This window comes from Oxyura jamaicensis, chromosome 8 (genome assembly GCF_011077185.1).
Source record: "Oxyura jamaicensis isolate SHBP4307 breed ruddy duck chromosome 8, BPBGC_Ojam_1.0, whole genome shotgun sequence".
Lineage (NCBI taxonomy): Eukaryota > Metazoa > Chordata > Aves > Anseriformes > Anatidae > Oxyura > Oxyura jamaicensis.
In genome coordinates this window covers 26,734,561-26,754,439 of record NC_048900.1, presented here as the reverse complement: position 1 = coordinate 26,754,439, position 19,879 = coordinate 26,734,561, and the positions used below count along the sequence as shown (strand labels likewise).

General features: G+C 62.0%; 2 protein-coding genes across 8 annotated transcripts in view; one reads left to right on the top strand and one right to left on the bottom strand.

The window, feature by feature from the left end:
• ACOT11 (acyl-CoA thioesterase 11) overlaps positions 1–266 on the bottom strand; it is a 19,987-nt gene extending 19,721 nt beyond the window's left edge. For 2 of the 4 annotated variants that reach the window (XM_035332994.1, XM_035332997.1), the window contains exon 1: positions 165–266. In XM_035332994.1, coding sequence (XP_035188885.1) covers positions 165–217 — 53 coding nt within the window. In that variant the 5' untranslated portion in view covers positions 218–266. The remainder of the gene's footprint in view (positions 1–164) is intronic. The other 2 variants (XM_035332996.1, XM_035332995.1) reach the window with 2 other exon arrangements.
• Positions 174–19,879, top strand: part of SSBP3 (single stranded DNA binding protein 3) — a 50,994-nt gene continuing 31,288 nt past the window's right edge. For all 4 annotated transcript variants that reach the window (XM_035333002.1, XM_035333001.1, XM_035333000.1 and 1 more), the window contains exons 1-4: positions 174–271; positions 488–560; positions 739–800; positions 1,148–1,232. In XM_035333002.1, coding sequence (XP_035188893.1) covers positions 216–271; positions 488–560; positions 739–800; positions 1,148–1,232 — 276 coding nt within the window. In that variant the 5' untranslated portion in view covers positions 174–215. The remainder of the gene's footprint in view (positions 272–487; positions 561–738; positions 801–1,147; positions 1,233–19,879) is intronic.

The following is a 19,879-nucleotide window of genomic DNA, read 5'->3' as shown; positions in this document are numbered from 1 at the left end:
GCGGCGGCGGGTGGCGGCGGAGCGGGGCGGCAGCGGCGGGGCCATGGGGGCGCGGCGGGGGCCGGCGCTCTGACAGCCCGGGGGCGGCCAGCGGCGGAGCGGAGCCGTAGCGGGGCGGCGCGAGCGCGGCGGGCACAGCGGGACCGGCAGCAGCAGCAGGAGGAGAGGAGGAAGGCGAGGAGGGCGGCGGCGGCCCCCGCAGCTCCGCGCCGAACATGTTCGCCAAGGGGAAGGGCTCGGCCGTGCCCTCGGACGGGCAGGCGCGGGAGAAGTAAGCGGGGCTGCGGGAGGAGGAGGAGGAGAAGGAGGGTGGGGGGGAGCAGGGGGCGCTGCCCGGCTCCGGCCGCGGCTTTGTGCGGGGCGGGGGCGGCGGCTGCTGCTGCTGCTGCTGCTGGTGGCGGCGGTGGTGGTGCTGCTGCCCGGCCGCCTGCCTGCCCGCTCGCCTCGCCAGCCCCGTGCCCACGCTGCCGCCGCCGGGCTCTTGCAGGCTGGCCCTGTACGTCTACGAGTACCTGCTGCACGTCGGCGCCCAGAAGTCGGCGCAGACCTTCCTGTCCGAGGTGAGCCCCCCCGCCGCCCTTTGTGCTCTGCCGCCCGGCCTCCATCTTGTGCGGGCGGCGGCCCGGGGGGGGGTCCCCGTGTGTGTGCCCCCCCCACCCCTCCCCGGTCCCTTCTTCCCGTCCCGCCCCGTCCCTAGCCCGCCGGGCTCTCGCCCACTCGCGGCCTCTCGCCCCGCAGATCCGGTGGGAGAAGAACATCACGCTGGGCGAGCCCCCCGGCTTCTTGCACTCCTGGTGGTGGTAAGTGCGCCCCCCCGCCGGACTGGGGTCCCCGTGGTCTGGGGAGGGTTGGCTCGGGGGAAGCAGGGAGGTGGCAGCCCCCGGGGGGTGGTGGAGGTGTGGGGAGCACGGTATGGGGAGCTGGGTTTGGGTGGTGGGGCTGGGGGAGCACCCCTGCGGCTGGTTCCCACCCTCTGCGTTACCCATGCATGGTCCCACAAGGCTCCATGGACCCCCAAAACCTCGAGGTCTTGATTTTGGGGTGCTCGGTCCCCCCACTGGGGTGGGAGATGCTCACCGAGCGCGCCGGGCAGTTGGCGGAGGCGTCGGCGGTAACCGGAGCTTCTCGTGCTTTTTGTGCCGTGCAGCGTGTTTTGGGACCTTTACTGTGCAGCTCCCGAAAGGCGAGACACTTGCGAACATTCAAGTGAAGCAAAAGCCTTTCATGACTATGTGAGTAACAAGTTTCTAATCCTCGCGGTAATTATAGAGTTGGGGAGCTCGGGCTTCTTCGGCGCGCCGAGAGTGAACGTAACCAACTGGCAAAAGCGTGTTTTTAACCAACAGCGTTCTGATTTGACTGAACAGTATTTCATAATGTTGCAATTATGTAAATGAGCCCAGATACTTATCTTAAGCACTTAAAGGCATTCAGGCTACTGGTAGAATTAAGCAGTTTTGCATGGCAATGGACAACAAAGCGTTTGCTGTGACCACCGCGGAGGATCGATGGCGATGGGTTTCGTGCCGAGGACATCTCGCTGGCGAACCCCGGCATGTGGGCAGGCGTTGGGTCGCAGCTGGGAGGCGGGGAGGGAGGGGGGATTCCCCAAAATGCCATCCCCCGTCTTCAGCCTCCGAAAACCTTGCCGTCTTTGGCAAAGCTTGGGGCTGCCTTGGTTGGCTGGGGATCCTCCCCCAGAAGCAGCAGCGTGGAGGTAGGCGCGAGCTGCTGGCGATGGTGCAGACCTGCCCTCTTCCCTCTGCGGTCGATGGTGGTTTTTTCGCCTGTTGGTGCTGTGGGCTTCTGGTCCTTGTGCAAAACGTGGAGCAGAATGCTTTGAGGAGCCCCAGCCGTGGTGCTGCTGGACCTGCTTTGCCGTGAGGTGGTCTCCAAAGCCTGCTGGTCTCCAGCGTGGTGGCTCTGGAGACCCTGTTCCACCACCGCCCTAGGCGTGCAGGTCCTCAGGTGTTTGGTGACAGCACACCGTGGGATGTCCTCTGCGGAGCTCTTGGTGGAAGCCAGCAGATGCTCCTCCTCGCCTGGGATGCTTGGGCCGAGGATCTGTGCTCCCAAAAGCGTCCTCATCCCGCAGGGCTTGTTGGTGCTGGCTGCGGTGGGAGCAGGGTGGGCTGCCCGCTCCCGTCCTGCTGAAGTCACCCAGATCTGCAGCGCTGATCTGCAGCGGGGAGGAATTTGAATCAAAGGATTAGTCACCTGGCTGTGGGCTTGGACTGGAGTCAAGCGAGTTTAAATTGTGTAGCAGGAGCTGTTTTTGTCTGCTCCTGGGAGCCGATGGTATGGAAACCATTTTTCCTCCCTTCCCCGGTCTCTCGTTGCCTCGACATGCCTGGGTTGAGCCGCCGGGAGATGTGCGAGGTTTGGCTGGGAGCAGCGCGGGGACCTCCACGCGGCTCCTCCTGCACGGGGAGCAGAGCCCAGCAGCGCGCCCCGTCTCGTGTGCCAATCCAAGCCCGTGTCCTTCCCCTCGAGGCGCCCAGGATGTGGTGGCGTAGCAGAGCCCACGTGGGGACGGCTGGCTTGGTTGTCCCCTGGGGAAGCCGCTCAGGGGCTGTGCTGGGTGTCCGTCCGTCCGTCCCGTGGCCATCCCCCACCGCTCAGCCCCTGGCTGCGCCGCGCCGCTTCCTGCGTAGCTGGTTTTTATTTACTGGGTCAGATTAAAATTTTGAACTCCTGAACCGGGGGTGAGGGCGAGCTGACAGCCCCGGGTTTGTCAGCAAATCCATCAGCGCCGGGCTGTGCCGCTCAGTCCTCTGCTGAGCGGTGCCTGCCGCTTGCTCCTCGCGTGTTTGAGGCCAAATCCTGCCGCTTTGGCAGGCAGGGAGGCGGGCGGGAGGCAAACGCAGACCTTCAGGTAAGGAGATCCCAGGTGAAGATGCCATCAGCAGCTAAGGCACGGTAACGCTACGTTAGCTGCAGCCTTCTAATAACACCTGAGGATTTAGGGTGTTTAGAGAAATTAATCAGTTTTAGCTTGGTAGTAATTGTAACAATAGGCACGAGTGCATTAGATGATTCGCATGAACTTCTTTAGTACGCGTTGCTGTGAGCTTACGGGGCAGACACAGTCCTGACTGTCTGTAATTCTCACTGTAAGGCAGTTTGGTAACAGCCCCACGTGCTTTACCTCTTGGGTTCCGCTGCGAAGACCGGTAAGGAGACTTTCAGCCCTCTCTTGGCTTCCCTGCACCCGTTTTTGTTTTGGTGGGCCTGGTTCTGGCCCTAAAACGGGTGCTTGCGGCCGGCCGGCTGGCTGGGGATGCTCGCGGCGCTTTCCGAGTGTACTTTGCAGGGCAGGGACCTGCCCGGCTAAAACTTAAATATTGACCGAGGCCGGGAACCGGCTGATAAACGGTGCGTGTGAATAGTGCCTTGTTTTTTGGGTGCCGGCACCCGGGGGCGAGGGGCTGAGCCCCGCACCTGGGCACATCCCGTGCGGGGTGGGGGAGCGCCTCAGCGGCCGCCCCACACCCAAACGCCAACCCCCAAAACGCGGCGACGGGCGCGCGACAGCTCAAAGCGACGCCGGGCCTCCTGCGAGCCCCGAGCTGGGTGGACCAGTGAGTAATTTCATCTGTTGGTTGTGGTTTAAAAATATCCCGATATAGGCCTTGCCCCAGATTCGGAGGAGATGGTGTTGAAACGTGGCCAAACGCAGAACTGGCTGCGCAGCGGTCGCCCGTGCGCGCGTGGAGTGCGGGGTTGGCTTACCAAGAGGCGACGCGTTTGCTGCGCCCCCGTGGGCGTGAAGCAGGGGGTGTCCCGAGGCCCCAGCTCCCCAAAAGGAGCCCCGGGAGAGCCGGGGTCCCGTGCTGGGGGGCGCGGGGAGCGCCGGTTCGGAGAGGCGCGGGCTTTGGGAGCGGCGCGCTTCATTAGTGGAGTGTTAACTGTGGGATTTGCACGCTGCGTAATTTCCATTTCATTTCCCAGCGCAACTATATGAAAATTGTTAGGAGCAGCAGGACAAATTACCAATTTCCCCCTCCAGTTTTTAATATTTAATTCCTTTTTTTGGGGAAAAAAAAAAAATCAAACACGAGGCTCACCCTCTCCTTTGGGGCCGCTCTTTGGCTGCCGTGGGCTCTCGCTGTGGCGGAGCAGTTTGCCTTTCCCTTTTTCCTCCCCAGGCGGGACGTCAGGCCGCTGGGACGCTGCGCAGGCACGGTGGTTACTGGGAGAGTTGCGTCGAGTTGGGATTTGGGTCTGCGCGGGCGGGAGGGGCGCCGTGCTTTTGTCCCCATACGCAGCCAACGCGTTGTGTTGGTGGGGTCTCGTCAGCCAGCCTCTCCCACCAGCTGCACCAGAGAAGTTAAAACGCTGCGGTGCCCTACTGCCGCATCCTCACCACTCCCCAGCCGACTTCCACAACTGGGCCTGCTTTAAGGGCTTTCCTTGACCCGCAGCGATTGATTTAGGGTTATTTTTACCATATTCTTACCCAACTGGGCAGGTTTCTGTTCCCGACCTCAAGCCCCCGGTGAGGGAGGTGCTCGGGGGACCTCCAGCCCGGCTCTGCCTCCCCTCCGCCCCGGGGGCTGGCTGGCGTTGCAGCGCGGTGCCCGCTCGCTCGGTGCCGGGCTGACAGGGGATTTCAGCCCCGCGTTATCTCGGAATTGGCCGATTGATGGTTGCAGTTCAGCATTTCAACATGGTGAAAGCCAATACAATTTGAGTTAGCGGTGATGACTGCCAGTTTAAATACCGCAGTGAATTTCTGTCAAAGAGCTAATACACAGAAAGGGGAATTGCAGAAAACTTGATCACCAGAACCACTTCAGTCGATTTTGGCCTCCAGCTACAGAAAATGAACTTAAATCTAGTTGACTGTTGCTACATACTTTTTGTGGTATTGCTCTGCCTGCGCAGCCAACTTGGAGCGGAGCTCGAAGGAGAGGAGGATCAGAACGGGGCTCGGCTGCCAGAGCCTTTTGCTTCATCCTTCCTCCCCTCTGCTCCACCCAGCTCCCCCCAGAAAAACCCGCGCTCGCGAGCGTTTGGAACCACGTTGGCTTTGCCCTGAAAGATTTACAGAGCGGTGGCTTCGGATCGCTCTTAGGCGTGCAGTGTGCTTGTTAGAGCAGAGCATTGATTTATTTTATTTTTTAACCTCAGGAAACCGATGCAGTTCTTCCTATAGAACTTTTCCTGTCTGGAAGGATGCTCTGGCGCAGCAGCGGGTGCCTGCAGCTGGGGAGCTTGTGATTAGTCCCAGAGATGATGGGGAGCTTGGTGTCAGTGCCTGGCTGGGGGACAGCCAGGGCTCCTCCTCTTTTTTTTCCCCCAACATCTGGAACTTTTCCCGTTGGATTCGGATCTCAGCGAGCAGGTTTGCAGTCGCTGAAGCCAGAGGGATGTAACAGCTGGTACGGCAGGAGTCAGGGGGGGATGGCCACCAGGAAGGATGCTGCTCCATCCCCAGGCACTGGGCTTTGAACCCCGAGCTTCACCTGGCTGGAGGAGATGTGCACGAAAGGTCCTGTTGGAGCTGTTTGGCAGCCCCTCTCTGGCAGCATCCCCGAGCTGTGGGGAAGCTTCCTCCTTTGTCCCAGCACTTCTCGCCCCGTGCTGGCCGTTAGCGCAGCTGGGCGCTCCCAGGGGTGCGTGGTCGGTGCAGCGTGGCACCTCGGCAGGCGAGACAGCACGTGGGACCCCTCCTGGGAGCTGATGCTCTGTATACGTGGGGGGCGGGGGGGGGCTGGCGTGGTGTCACCGCCCCCAGCCCAGGTTTTCTGGTTGCTCCAGAACCACCAGAGGCTGGTGCTCCGAGCACCTGAGGCTTCGTGGGTGCGGGATCGGTGCGGTGGAGGCGGTGATCCCCGGGTACATCCGCAGCGTGTTCTTTGGAGCTGATTTAAAAGGTATTTCAGGGGAGAGCTGGTGCTTTGGGGCCAGACCTGGCGCAGTGCAGGGACACAGGTTGGGCGCAGATCTGTGCGGGCCCTGCCAGCCCCCACGGGCATCGCTGGAGCCCCGTGCAGTGACTGCACGGCTCCGGCCCATCTCGGCACAGCTGGGCCGTATCCAGACCCGCTCTGCAGGGACAGGGATCCCCACAGGTAACCGGAGAGAGGAGTTTCCTCCCGGAGTGGCAGGCTGCCAGGAACAGCTGCAAAACTCCAAATCGCTTCTAAAAAAAGGGGAAAAATAGAGAAATTCCCTCTCCCAGCAGCGTGCTGGGTTCAGCCTCCCCTCCTGTGCCGGGGACAGGTACGGGTTTGCCCGCACTGCATGCGAGCACCGGTGGCCCTGCCAACCCTGCCTTGCCCGGAGCTCTGTGCGAAGCTGGATGATTATTTATTTTTATTTTTTTTAAACAATATCCGTGGTTGGTGCAGAGCAACCTCTACTTTTGCACTTTTTGTGGCGCAGGGCGACAGAAACAGGCGGTTTCCGAGCGCTATCTTCCTGGAGCTGCTATCGATGGAAAAGCCAAGTGTGCTAAACTTGAGGTCAGAGCAGAGAGCTTATGTCTTAGTCTTTGACTGGGGAGCCTAAATATTTATCCTGTTCTGTCCCTAATGAAAACAAATTGTCAACAGTTGTTCAGTAACTGACTAAATTAAAATCTGTAATTAGTCAATTAGATTAAAGAGTTGGCACAACCTGATTGTATCATGCTGGTTAGGTTATTAAGAGAAAGGGTGTGATTTTTAATTACTGAATGCTAATTTTGACAGTTTCAAATGGAAACAGACGTTTCCCCCCCTCCACTCGGAGTGCCTCTGTAAAAGTAAGGCACTGGAATGTATTTTATGTCAACAAATGGTGTGAAGATGCAAAGTTTCTCCGGCTTGAATCCACCAGGGATTTCCACAGAAAAGTGGGGGCGGGATGGGGAGGAGAGGAAGCTGCCCAAGATGGTGTGGGTTTTTGATTCTGCTTGGCGAGGGGAGGCTGGGGGGGTTTGGAGAGGGGAGGCTCTGGGCGCGTCCTGGGCTGGCGTGGGTGTGGGTGCCCCCACAACTGGGCAGCAGCGCTCACACCGCTCCGTGTCTCCACCAGAGCCAGCCTCGAGCGAGCTGATGGGTAGCGAGGAGATGCAACAGAGTCTTTTTGTGTGTGCGCGCTTTCTTTTTTTTGTTTTGCTTTTAACCACCCGGCACTGTGAGAGGGGCCGGCTCTAGTGCAGACGAAGCCCATGAGGAGGAGGAGGAAGGCCGTGCAGGGCCAGCGCGGCGGCTGCGTGCGCTCCCATTGTCTGCCCCAGAGCCGCAGCCACGTGCGAGGGGACCCGCATGCCGCGGCCCCCAGCTCTGCACCGCCCTCCCCGCAGCGGGGGGGGGGCCCGGCCCCCGGCAGATTTGTGGCTCTGGGTAAACACAGGGCTCGTAAACCTTCCCCTCGCTTCCTTCCTGGGGTCCTCGTGCAGGAACAAAGGCGGCGGGGGCGAGGGTGCGCGAGGCACCTCGGCTCCTCGCAGCGCGCGGGGAGGGGGCAGAGCCCCCCCAGCGCTGCCACGGGGAGGTGCGTGAGGTCGGTACAGCGTGTATTGGGTACGAGTGAGGCTTTCCTGTTCCCCTGATCATTTCCTTCCTCACCTTGGAAACTTGGATTTTCTCCTACCTTTTGTTCCATATTTTCTCTTTTAAAGCAGCCCCCGGCTCTATTGGAAACAGCTGCCGCGCCGCTCCTGGGAGCTGGGGCCGTGCTTGGGCTCTTTCTCCTCCTTAATCCTGCTCCACCGGCGGCCCTCACGAATAAATGGCAACCGGTTGCACAAACCCCTCGCTTGTGCAGGGGCAGGAGGTGCCAGCTTCAGCGCACGCCATCCCGCTCCAGCCCAGCCTTCTCCCTGCTCCGGTGCTGCTGAGCATCGTGTGGGCACCTCCGGGGGGACAAGTCCCCGGGATGGGGTGGTTTTTGGGGTGCCCTGCCCTGCCACGAGCCCTTCTCATGCCACCGGGATGGCAAAAGCCATGCCTGAGGCTGGGCTGACGCACGTGGTGCAGTCTTGTCAGGGAGGAGGCAGCGCACCGGCGGTGGGAGATAGGGAGCCCGTGGGGAGTCTGGCTGCTGGAAAAAAAACTAAAATATATATAAATATCCCATCCTGCACGCCCCGAGGAGACGGCGCTAATTGGGTTTTGTGTTTCCAGGCCATGGCAAGGGTTGGCGCAGCCACTGGGGGCATCTCCCGGGGCGGTGCTGGCGGGCTCCCCTCGCGGGATGGGGCCGCTGCTGGGCGCTGCGGGCACCACCTCGGGGGGCCAGGGCAGCCCCCTCACCCCGCTTTGGGGTGTGAGGGGCCCCAGAAGGGCGCTGGGGGGCTCTGCCAGGGGGAAACGGCTCCTTCCTCTGCAGAGCGGCCCCGGGCTGCTGGGGGGAGAGAGAAAACGGCTCTTGTGCGAGTAAACAAATACCTCCCCGCGGGCTCCGCTGGGGCTTTTTTTTTTTTTTTTTTTTTTTTTTTTTTTTTTTTTTCCCCTTTCGAAACTCCTGCTCGTGGCCGCAAGCGCCGGTGCTGGGGCTGTTTGCTGAAGGTTTGGTGCCAGGAGCCGAGTTCAAAGCTTACAGCTGGGTGCTTGGGGGGGGGGGGGTGTGTGGGGGGGATTTCCAAAAAACGGGGGGGGCGCCCCCCTGCTTCCCCTGCGAGCTGCGAGGCCGTGCCCGTGTCCCTGGGGGGGCACGGTGGGGATGCGGGCGGCGTGGGGGGCTTGGGCACCCGTGGGTGCTGCTGGCCTGCTGTGAGGGATGCGGGTAGACCCAGTTTATTTTTTTTCTGAGGTGAAATGCCCCCTCCTGCTGTGTGCACAGGGGCTGCTGATGTCAGAATTCAGCTATTGTGCACGTGTGTGTGTAAAAACACAGATTATATCTTTATTTCTGTCAGGGCAGCAATGCCTGGCTGCGCGGGGTGGCCTGACAGCGAGGCCCAGGCCTGAGGCGCAGGCTGCCCCGCAGCCTTACCTCATGGAAATGGCCGTGGTGGGACAAAACGCCACGTAAAATTAATTCCTGTCCCCCCCAGTACCCGTGGGGCCCCGGCTCAGGCAAAATGTCCCTGTCCCCAGGCTGTGGGAGCGACACCAGGGCCCCTGCTGGCGCTTTTAGTGTTCTCCCCCCCCCCGCCCTCCTCTGCTCGCGCTGCCTCCCTGACAGGCTCCGTCACAACAGCAATTTGGGTGTTTTGACTTTTTTTCCTGTGCCGTTGGCAGGGTAACAGCGAGGAGGCTCCGTGTGTGGGGCTGGGGGGCCCTCGGTCGAGTGCCTCCATGCCCGTGTTGTGCCCCCCCCCCAGCTGCAAGTAGGCCCAGGGCTCTGGCAGTCTGCCTGCAGCCCCCGGCCTTTGTCACAGCCCCACAGGCTCCCCAGGGCGGGGGGAGGAAGGGGCAGGAGCCCCCTGGGCACAGCGGGTGCACGTTTACCCCACGTCCATCCCTCGTTCTGGGTCTGGGGGGCTTTCCGGAGCCCCCCGGCCGCAGGGACTAACGCCCCACGGCGCTGCGTGAGGCCCTGTCACCGCAGCCTGCGGTGTCAAGATAAAGTCCAAAGGAAGACCTCTGGCTGTGTCTTAAGCTAACATTTTCTTTCTAATTTTTTTTTTTTAATGTTTCTGCATAAACCCTTAAACATTTGATCTCGAGCGTCTCTCCTCCCAGGGTGCAGCAGCTTTCTGTAGTGAAAATGAGCTCTTGCTGCCCGGCCTGGCCGCCTCTCACAGCTGCTGGGTGGTTTGTTTTATTATTATTATTTTTTTCCGTCCGTTTCTCCCCCGGTTCTCAACCAACCTCACCAGGCTGAGCTCACACCTAATTGCTAATTTTTTTTTGTGGATTCAAAGAAGCTTCCAAAGCAAAGGATGAGCTGCAGCAGCTCCAGCACGGGAGAGCTGCCCCGCGGGGAGGCGCGAGCCCTCCGGCCGCAGTGCGATGCTGGCGCTCGTTGCCCAGAAGAGCGCAGATCCCTCGTGCGTGGCGCGGTTTGATCCTGCACCCCTCTGCCATCGCACACCCTGGGCAGAAGCTGCCTGCCGGAGCTCGGCTTTGCAGCTCTGCTTTGGGCTGGGGAAGAACTGGGAGGTTTGTGGTGGTGGTTGTTTTTTTGGTGGCGGTGGTTTTTGTTTTTGTCTAAAAAAGGCTGCGTGCGCGGGGGAAGGGGCAGGGCGCTTCCTCGTGGGCTCCTGCTTGCGCTGGGCCTGGCAGGTCAGGCAGCGGCACGGTGCTGTGCTCGCCGTGGGCATGGCCGGGCCCCTTTGGCAGGGTACGAACCACATGCATCCTTCTCCATGCGTTTTTCCTTCTGCCCACTGATGTTCGTGGATGTCTCAGCCCTGCCCTGGCTGGAGGGAAGTCCTCCTGGTGCTGCTGGGCTGCTCAGCACCAGCGTTGCTCTGGCTTTCTGCAGCCGCCCTCATGTTTTGCCCCTGTTGCCGGCGGCTCCTGCGTGCCCGGGGGAGGAGAGCGGCGGCTCTGGGAGCGTGCGGGCTCCTTCCCAAAGGAGCAGCCTGGGGCTGCGTGCTGCCTGTGTCCTGGGGTCGTCGCAGCTCTTGCAGCAGGGGACTTCCCTCCACCTGCGGGCTCGATGCACGACCTAGAAGGCGTGTTTGATTTCAGAAGACCCTGCTGAGTTGGGACCGGCGTAGCGCAGCTCGCCGAGGGAGCTGTGCTTCTAGGCCCTTGGTCACTAGCCACGTGCTTGCATGGGGATGGCTGGGGCTGGAAGCAGGAGCTCCTAGGAAACTGGTGGCCCACGCTGCACACGGGCATCTTCAGCCTGGTTCAAGGGCAATTAATTCTCTGTGGGGGAAAAAAAAAACAATTGCTGGTTTGTTCTGTCCTGGACGTGGCTGTGCCCATGGTGCCCAGGTGCTTCAGGCCTTCGCTGTTCTCCTCTCGGAGAGGAGGTCTGAGCTGGGGTTCTTTTCCTCATTAAAACCACATTTGTTGGCTTGTCCCGGAGCCCTTCTGGGTGTCATGGCACGTCCTGACAGCTTGTCTGTCCTTACCTGCAGCCATCAAGGAGTTTTCAACATGACTTATATCAAGCCTTCGTACTTGGATTGCTCCACTGTGCTGCACAATGGGTTCTTTGTCATCATGCCAGCTAATTAATTTTAACTTTCCCTGTTGCTTCAACATGGGACGCTGTCCGCCTGGTCCATTGGAAGCTCCCCCCCCACCTTAAGCCTTCTCCGGCTCTCGCGGCAGCGCGACTTGTTGCTGCGAAGGAGCGAGGCCAGCTGGCCCCGCTGGTGCGCGGCTCCCGCAGAAGGAGCTGCCCTCGTATCGACTGGGGGCTGAGGGGAGGGGTGAGGAAAGCCATTAGGAGGCTGTGCTGAAAGTAAAGTTTCCTCCGGTGGCTTATTTCTCCGGGCTGGCAGCTGGAGGTCCCCACGGATAGCATCCTCTGATGGAAGGAACAGGCTTTCGCTCCCCGCCTGCTGATTGGCGTCGCCAGGGCCCGCAGAGGTGAGCGCGCCGCGTGCGTCCTCAGGACAAAAGCCTGGGTGCGTCACCCCACCGGGGAGCTCGTGCTGGGCAACGTGGACGCGGTTGGATTTAACCACGATGATTTCTGGAGGCTGGGATCTCTTTGGGCGCTGGAAAACAGTTGTTTTCCTCCTCGATCCCGTGCGCCAACGTCTGCTCCCCCCGCGCTGACACCAAGCTGGGTGCCACGGCGTCCGCGTCCCGCGGTCCTCGCCCAGCCGACGGGAGAGGCTCGTGCCACCAGGAGGGATGGGGACGCTTCGGGTGCATTTTCTTGGTGCTGCTGTACCCAGAGAAGGACCAGGAGGGACGAGGCACCAGCTTGGTGTCCCCGGCCTCGTCGGTCGTGCCCGGGCTGTGGCACAGGCCTGGCGCGTGCGGGCGACCCGGGGTATTGTCTTCCCTCCACGCGGGGAGGAGGGATCGAGGTCTTTGCATGCATAAACATGAACTTAATTTGAACTGATGGGTTTTGTCTGCGCGTCGCCCGGCTCCGCTGCGGCGGAGGGGAGCTCCCCTCGGCTCAGGGTGGGAACGGCGGCGGGTCAAGGAATATGAAATTGATGCCTTTGTGTTTAATCTGGTTATAAGGACAGCTATTAGAGATAATGAATTTTGCCTGTCCCCATCGTTGTAATACAAGAACCTAGATGTCTTTCAGCGTGGGGAAGGTCACTCCTCTTTATTTCTGGTTGTAAATTTTGCCGGTTACAGATGTTTGGTGTTGATACGCAGAGCTAATCAAGTTCCTCCGCGAGCTGGTTGGCGAGGTGCAGGGCAGGAGGGGAGCACCCCCGGTGCCTGAGAGCCCTTTGCAAGGGTGGCCTGGCCACCAGGCGGGCAGGTGTTGGACCCTTGCAGCTCCTCTTGTTATTTTTTACTGGGGCTGGTGGGAAGAAGCCAAGTTCGCGTTGTCCTAGGGCTGTGAGCGCGGGGCCCTGCGTTCCCAACGCCGACCCCGTGCCGCGTGGATTTGAGGGGGTTCCGTGGGGATCGCTGTGCCCGCCCTGAGCTGAGGGTGGGAAGGGGGACGAAGAAAAGAGGGCCCTGTGCTGTTCCAGCACGTGGCTGCAGCAGTCAGCACGAAGCATGGCGGCCACCAAATGTTGACGCCTGCAGCGGGGCAGAGCCAGAACCCACGTGGAACCAGCAGCCGAGCGGCTCCCCGGCGGCACGCGCAGGCTCTTGGCCATCTCACAGTTAATTTTTTTTCCGTCGAGCATCTTCTGCTCCCGCTGCCAGCCGAGGCTTTGCCTTTCCTAAGGAGACCCCTGCTCCGGGAGCAGGGCGCAGAGCAGACGCTGGGGGGGAGGCAGCAGCCGCCTGCCCGCGGGGTTGTGCCGGGGCCGGATCCGCGGGCAGGTCGGGCGTGCGGCCCGCTGATAAGCCCCCGGCGCCGCTCCCCTCCTTATCCCCGCATCTCCGTGAGCACCCCCGGCGCTGCCGGGGGCTGGTCCCGGCATGGAGGCTGCCGAGCTGCGTCTGCCTGCCCTTTCTTCCATCCAGAAGGCAGCAGCACGTGCTCCTCTGCCTCCCCGGCCCCGCTTCCCTCCTCTCCTCCAGGCATTTCTCCCCCCCTGCGCTCCTGATTTATGCTGCTCCACATTTTCTCCTTGTTTCCATGCCTTTTTCTCCCCTCCCCGCTGTTCCCCCCCCGTGCCGCCTGGGCATTGCCTGGCTCCTTTTCTCGTTGTCTCCCCGTTTTCCCAGACGGGTGCAGTTTTGGGGCTCCCAGCTTTCGTACGTTCACCGGGGATTTTCATCCTCCCCCCTGGGACGGAGGCAGGCTGGGGAACCCGTGAAATTCTCTGGGATGCTTCAACTTCGCTCCTCTCGCCGAGCAAAAAACCCCCCCTGGTGCTGCACGGCTTGTCGCTTCCCCCTCCCGTCATCCCCCTAACGCACACGAGGTCCCTTTTCCCTGCAGCGGGCTGAATTCCTGGAAAGCCTCCCCTGCTCCTACACCCCCCCGGCTGACCAAACCGCCCGATTCGCCCTCGCTCGGGGAGGTGGCAGCGAGGGGGCCGCTCTCTGCAGGGCCAGGCCGTGGTGCTCCAAACCTCGCCGGCTGCTCGGCGGGGAGGGGACCCGGTCCCGGGGCGCAGCGCCGGCCATCTGTCCCCTTCCTCCCCGCGCCTTCGGGGCCGCCGGGGGTAGTAAAACTTCTTTTTTCCCCCCCCCTTTTATATTTTTTTGCTTTGTTTCTCCCCATTTCATATGTGCAACCCGACTTTTTTCTTTTTTTTTTCATTGCCTTGCCAGGCACATAGAAAGTTTGCCGGGTTTCGCCTGCGCGTGCATACGCTGAATAATTTTATGAGCCGCCTGGAAGGGAGCCAGGGCGGCGTGCGGCGAGCGGGGAGCCTTCCTGGGCGCCTCGCCTTGCCCTTCATTTTCCTCAGCCGCCCCCCGCGGGCCCCCCCGGGCCGGGCCGCCGGCGGTACCCCTTTGGATTTTTTTTTTTTATTTTTTCCCCCCCCCCCCTTTTTTTTTTTCCCTTTGCTCCTGAAAGGGTTAAAAATTATGGGGAAGTTCAGCTAGCACTTGCAAGATATGGTTGCCTTAGCAACAGGCCTCCTAATCTGGTAGGTGACCTGAGAGACTGTGGAAGATGCAGGGCTCGCTTTGGCATTTCATTATTTCATGAGGCTGCGGCTCTCCAGCTGGTTGGCTCCCAGCGCCCGGCGCCGCGGGCATTCCTCGGCACGGCCCCGGGGGCCCCGCCCCTCCCCCCCCCCCTCCCCTCACCCCCCTGGCCCGAGCTGCCCCCGCCGGAGCCCCTGCGCTCCTCTTCTGGGTGTGTTTTTTTGGGGGAAGGTTTCCCCTGGCTTGCAGCGGGGCCCCCAGCCCGGCAGCCCAGGTGGTGGCTGCGCGCCTTTGGGGTGGTGAATTGGGCTTCCTGCCTTGCCCCCTGCTTCCTGCCTCGCTTAGCAGGGCAGCGTACCGCCTGGCCCCCTCTGCAGCCCCGTTCTGCAGCTGCAAACGTTCCCCATGCCTCTTCTAAAACCCCAGAAACCCCGATTCCCTCATCCTGCCCCAGTCTCTCCCTCCTTTCCCACCAGGGGCTGGGGCAAAAAAAAACGGTGGGGCGTGAGGAGGGGGCGGGGGGAGGCGATAGGAAAGGTGGTGCAGGGAGGTGTCCCCGTCCAGCAGCAATTCGGAAACGTTCTGGGGAAGAAGGGCCGGTTCTGGGGGAGCACGCACCAGGGCAGTGTTTCTGTGCCCTCTCCAGGCTTTTTTGGTTTATTTTTTTCTGCTGCAAACCTCCCCGAAGTTGGCTCCCCTCTGTGCTGTTCCCTCGCCCTCGCGAGCACCCGCGCAGAGCTGCAGCTGCTGTCCGAACGAAGGAGGGACGCCAGAAAACTCCCTCACCAATTCTTGGCCTCGCCAAACCCTCGAGGCCGGGCACGTGTAGGTGTGCGCGCGTGTGCCGGGGGAAGGGGAGCTCCACCAGCTCCTGCCTGCCATGCGCCGAGCAGGCGCCTGGCTCCCTCCCCCCCCCCCCCCGACCCCTTTTGTGCCCCGCCGCAGCTGCGTGCGGCCACGGGGAGAGCTGCCTTTGTTCCTCTGCGGCTCCAGCAGGACGAGCGCCGGCTTGGGCTTGGACGGAGGTGCTGATCTGTCAGCTGGCAGCTTTTATTCATCCCCAGACAAGACCCCAGCGCAGAGCGCCCATTTTTTTGTTCCTCACAACCCAGAGCGCGAGCGCTGAGAGCAGTCTGGTGGCTGCGGTGCCCAGATTTACGGCTTCGGAGCGTAATTCGGGGTGGTGGCTTCCACGGGAAAGGAGGAACCCGGCTGGAGCCATCACGCTGGCGGGCAGCAGCCCCGCGGGGCTCAGGACCCGCACGGTGGGCGCCGGGAGGATGCTGCAGCCCGGTCCGGGCAGGCAGCTCACCGGGCTGAGCTCACCCCGCGGTTACAGGGCGGAGGTGGGAAGGGCTGGGCTCCTCCCTGCTCCTTCGGGTGCCGCTGGAGGCAGGCTGCGGGCGCGTGAAGGAGGGCGGCGGGGAGCGCGCTGCTCCTGGACGCGCCTGCCCCTCAGCTCGGGGTGCAGCTCCACCTCCAGCTCCGAAAGCAAAAGCATTTAACGGGGACCCGGCGAGGCGCTTCCTGCCGGCGCTATCGCGCGGCTCAGCGGGGGCCCGCTGCCTCCAGCAGGACGGTGCCGTGCCGCGGCAGCCAGAGTGGCACCCGGGAGGCTCCAGCACCCGCCTCGCCCCGTGTTTTCATCTCATCCGCCGCAGGCGGGAGGGGTGGCGCAGCACGGAGCCGAAGCGTGGCTCGGCTCTCCCCTCGTGTCCCTTCCCCCTGGGGCACGCCTCTCCCAACCCCCTGCCCTCCTTGCGAGGGTGGCGGAGGCAGAAGGTGCCCCCGGGCGAGCAGGGGCTGAGCTATCAAACGGGAGAAAATCCAGGCAAGTGAGCAGAATCCCTAGAAAGCCCTTGTTTTGATCGCTTCATCCCTTTTTGCCTCTCTCCCCGCTTTGTGAGGCTTTCTGGGATTTGTCCCTCCCGACGGGGGGTTTCCAGTGGTCAGCCTGGTGCTCGTGGGCCGCCGGCGGACGGAAGACGGGCAGCCAGCTGGCAAAGGGGGGCTGCGCAGAGCGCCGTGCCCTCCGTGCTGAGGGCACCCCAAGCCCGGGATTATCCGTGGTTTTAACCGAAAAAAAAATCAAAATTCCCAGGGAAAGGAGAAAAAAAAAAAAAAGAACCCCCCCCCGCCGCCCCCCCCCCCCCCCCCGCCTCCGCCCTTGCGAGAAGCGGCTCTGTGATGGCGGCTGGGAAGCGAAACCGCGAGTGTTGTGCGTGCCATCTGCTCCGCTTGGATCCAGGAACGGCTGGAGCCCGCGCCGCCTCGCCGGGGGTTGCAGCGCGCGCGGGGGTGCGAGCGCTGCCCCCGGCACCGGCTCCTGCAGCCACCGAGGCTCCTCGGCCCTCGGCTGCGCCCATGTGGGGCTGGCTCCCTCCGCACCCCGCCGGGAAGTTCCTGCCCCAGCAGGGAGAGGTGGCGGGCGGTCTCCAGAGAGCAGCGTGGGTGTTTGGGGGCTTGGTTCGGGGTTGTCTCTGGGTTGCTGTGCAGCTTGCTCCGTAGCCGAGCTCCCGCTGGCCCTCTGCGGACACCAGGGCAGTCGGTGGCCTCGGCTGCTGGGGAGCTGCAGCCTCCTGGGGAGGCTCGGGCTGGGTTGCGGGGGATTCTCCATCGTTTTGGCCAAGAGGTTGTAAACGCCCCCCAAATACACGTGCTGGGGAGGCCGACCCAAGCTGGGAGGCCAGTTCTGACCGCGCAGTCCTGCGTCGCCTCTCGGCTCGGCTCCACCGTGGGACTGCTGGCATTTAAGCACGTTTTTTTAATTATTTTATGCTGGGGAAGGAGGTCGGAGCCGGGGAGGTCGGAGCGGGCACCCGCGGCCTCTCCCAGTGCTCGGGGCGTGCTTCACCTCTGCGCCAGCTGCCCCAGCTGGCTGCAGCAAAGCCGCGGCGCTTTCCTTCGCACGGCTTCGCCCGCGATAGAAAAGGCAGCAGAGGAGTGGGTGGGCTGAGCGGAGGGAGAAGGAAGCGAACAAAACCAGAGGGCCCTTGAGGAGAACTGGGAAACCCGAGGACGCCTGAAGCTGCCGCGGAGCACGTGCTGCGAGCCGAAGGCGAGCTCTCGGCGCCTTTTCCACAGGAGCCGGCGGTGCCCTGGGCTGGAGAAGGCTCTGAGCCCCAGCTCAACCCCGCGGACCCGTCCAGGAGCTTACGGCCATAAATCCTCCTCGCTGAGCCCCCACGTCCGTGCCGGTGCTGGCTCAGCACCCTGCCCCGCGCCGCCTGCCTTGGGCACCGTCCCAGTGGGCGGCCCCCTGGGGGGACAGCCCGGGGCGTGGCGGCGTGGCGGCTACCCCCGAGCGGGGCGCTCAGAAATTCGGTAATTGGGCTGGAACAATTATTTTTGGCTTTTGCAGAGGGAAACGCTATAAATAATCACCCTGCAAGCTCGCCCGGTGACTTTGCAGCACGCACGGGGTGGGTTTTTTTTGTTTTTTTTTGCTGCCGTCCAGCTCGCTTTTTATTGGCAGCCGAGAGCGCGACACTTTATCTCCAGAAAATGCAATTTGAATTGATTAAAGAAGCGCCTGCCATTGGCCGGAGCAGAAAAAAAAAAAGGCAAACTTTCTGCAGAAACGGTTAGGTTTTCTGAGAAGCTGCCCCGGCGGCGGGGATGCGTGGGTCGGGGCTGCCCGTGGGTCCTGCGGCCGCCTCCGTCCCGCCCGAAAGCGAGGCGAGGCGGAGAGCGCGGCGAATGTTTTGGTGAGACTAACAAGAGCCGAGGAAAACTCTGGTCAGGCGATTTCTGCGCTGCGCTTTGTACCTCCTCCTCATCAAAGGCCCTGCAAATGAGAGGGTTCGTGCTCGTTTCCAGCCCCGCTTAGGGCGGGCGAAGGGGAACAAAACGGGTCCCGTGCCGGGGGTGAGCGGGGCCTGGAAGAGCTCAGCAAAAGGTGGCGGGGAGGTGGGCGCGGGGCTGCTCGGAGGAAAAGCAGAATCTGGTGGTGGTGGCGGCGGCGGCTCTGGGCGCGCTTCTGGACCTGCCCCTCTCTGACAGCCGCCCGCTTGAGCAGCCTCGGGGCTGTGAAGGCTTCCCGGCGCTGCTGAGCCGGGCTGGATTTGCACCAGAGGCTGACCTGGAGGTGAAAGTCTCCGTATCCCATTACCAATCCGGCGAGCTACCCAGTCACCCATCCTAATACGCTCTAATACACTGGGGAGCCACATCACAATGGCGCTAGCAGAAGCAAACAGCACATAGTGCACCTTCTTTTGTAAGCCCTCTGTCGCATCGAAAATAAATTTGCATCTAAATTGACAGCCTGCTTTTAATGTCTGCTGCCTATAGAACGCTTAAAGGCCCAGGCTTCCCTCCGAGGTGAGCGGGGAGCGCAGCCCCTGGCCCAGCCCCTCCGGAGCAGGGGGTGACGGTGCTGCCTTCCGAGCGCGCCAGTCCCGCTCGGCGGTGGCCCTGGGCAGAGGCTTTGTCTTTTCCTTTTTCATTTTTGACGTACCGCTGAGACTCGGTGACGGGTCCCTGCTGGAGAGGGCGAGCGGCAGGGTGCTGGCGGGGCTCTCCCTGCGAGCCTGCTCCGTGCCCGCCCGCCCAGACCCTGTGCAGCGTGCCGCGGCGTGGGGAGGAAGATGGGGAGCGCCACGTGGTTCCCAAAAGGTGCTTAACCAGAGAGAACTTCCCTTCGGGTTGCATAAATCCGGGATACCCGGCACAGCTCCTGGCGGAGGGCTCTCCTGCGGCCCCCAGGATGCTCCCGTGGCCTGGTGCAGCCCAGCTCGGGCAGGGTCCCTAAGCCACAGCTGGTGCCTGCTGCAGGGGCCGCAAACCAAACACGCGGGGAAGGCCGCCCGGCGCCCCCGCAGCCTCGCCGTGGTGGCTTTCCTTCGCCATCCATTATTTATCGGCTTCTCTGCAAAACAAAGTCCTTGGCGTGCGCTGATTCCAGCGCCGGTGCCCGCTTTACAAAGGAGGTGCTGGTTTCGTGCCCGACCTGAAGTGCTCGGACCGGCGTTCCGCTGCGTTCCTCCTTTTCCCATTTCCTCAAGCCGTCGGGGTTTATCGGGCGCCTTCCTCCCCGTGCCCAGCGCTGCCTCGTGGGCGCGCACGCGGTGGGTCTGGGTCCCGCGGGTGGGCGGCTCCGCTCCTCTGGGGCCGTCCCCAGGGGTGTCAGAGGGCACCGAGAGCATCACATCGGGGAGGCCGACGGAGGAGCGGGAGCAGGGCCCCGCGTGCTGGAAAGGAGCCGGAGCGGTCGGCGGGGCCGGGAAGTTCGCGCGCCGAGCCGTGCGCGGGGAGGAGGGCGAGGGAGGAGACGGCGAGTCGGAGCCGTGTTTGTCAGGATGGAAATAACTGTCAGCCCCATTCAATCTGTCGCCTTGTTCCCGGGGGACAATTGCAAAACAGGATTACTGGTACTTAAAAATTCATAGAAAACGTTTCTTATCACAACGTCATAATTGTTATGACTCAGAAGAGTCGAATTGCCATTTTCCTGTGCCTTTTTTCCCCCTCACTTTTGTTGCGCGCAGAGTCCCTAGCTGCAGCTGCAGAATCATAAAAACAGGGCAATGCTTTATTTTATGCTAACTGCTGCATTTGACTTGAAAATTACGTCCCACTGGGTCTTGTGGTCAGCACATTACGGCGTGATTGATGGCTGTCAGAGTGGCAGGCTCCGGCAGATTGCGATGGGTGGAGGAGAACAGATGCCCGCTGACTTCAGGGGCTTAGCGGAGCCCGGGACTGAAGCGCACGGTGGAAAACAAAAGCAGATGGGAGGGCTCTGGATGGGCTGACTGTTCTTCTCCGCCTGCGTGGCGGGGAGGAAGGCTCGCGTCGCTCCCGTCCGTCCCTCCGCGGCCAGCTCCCCGAGAAGCCGAGGA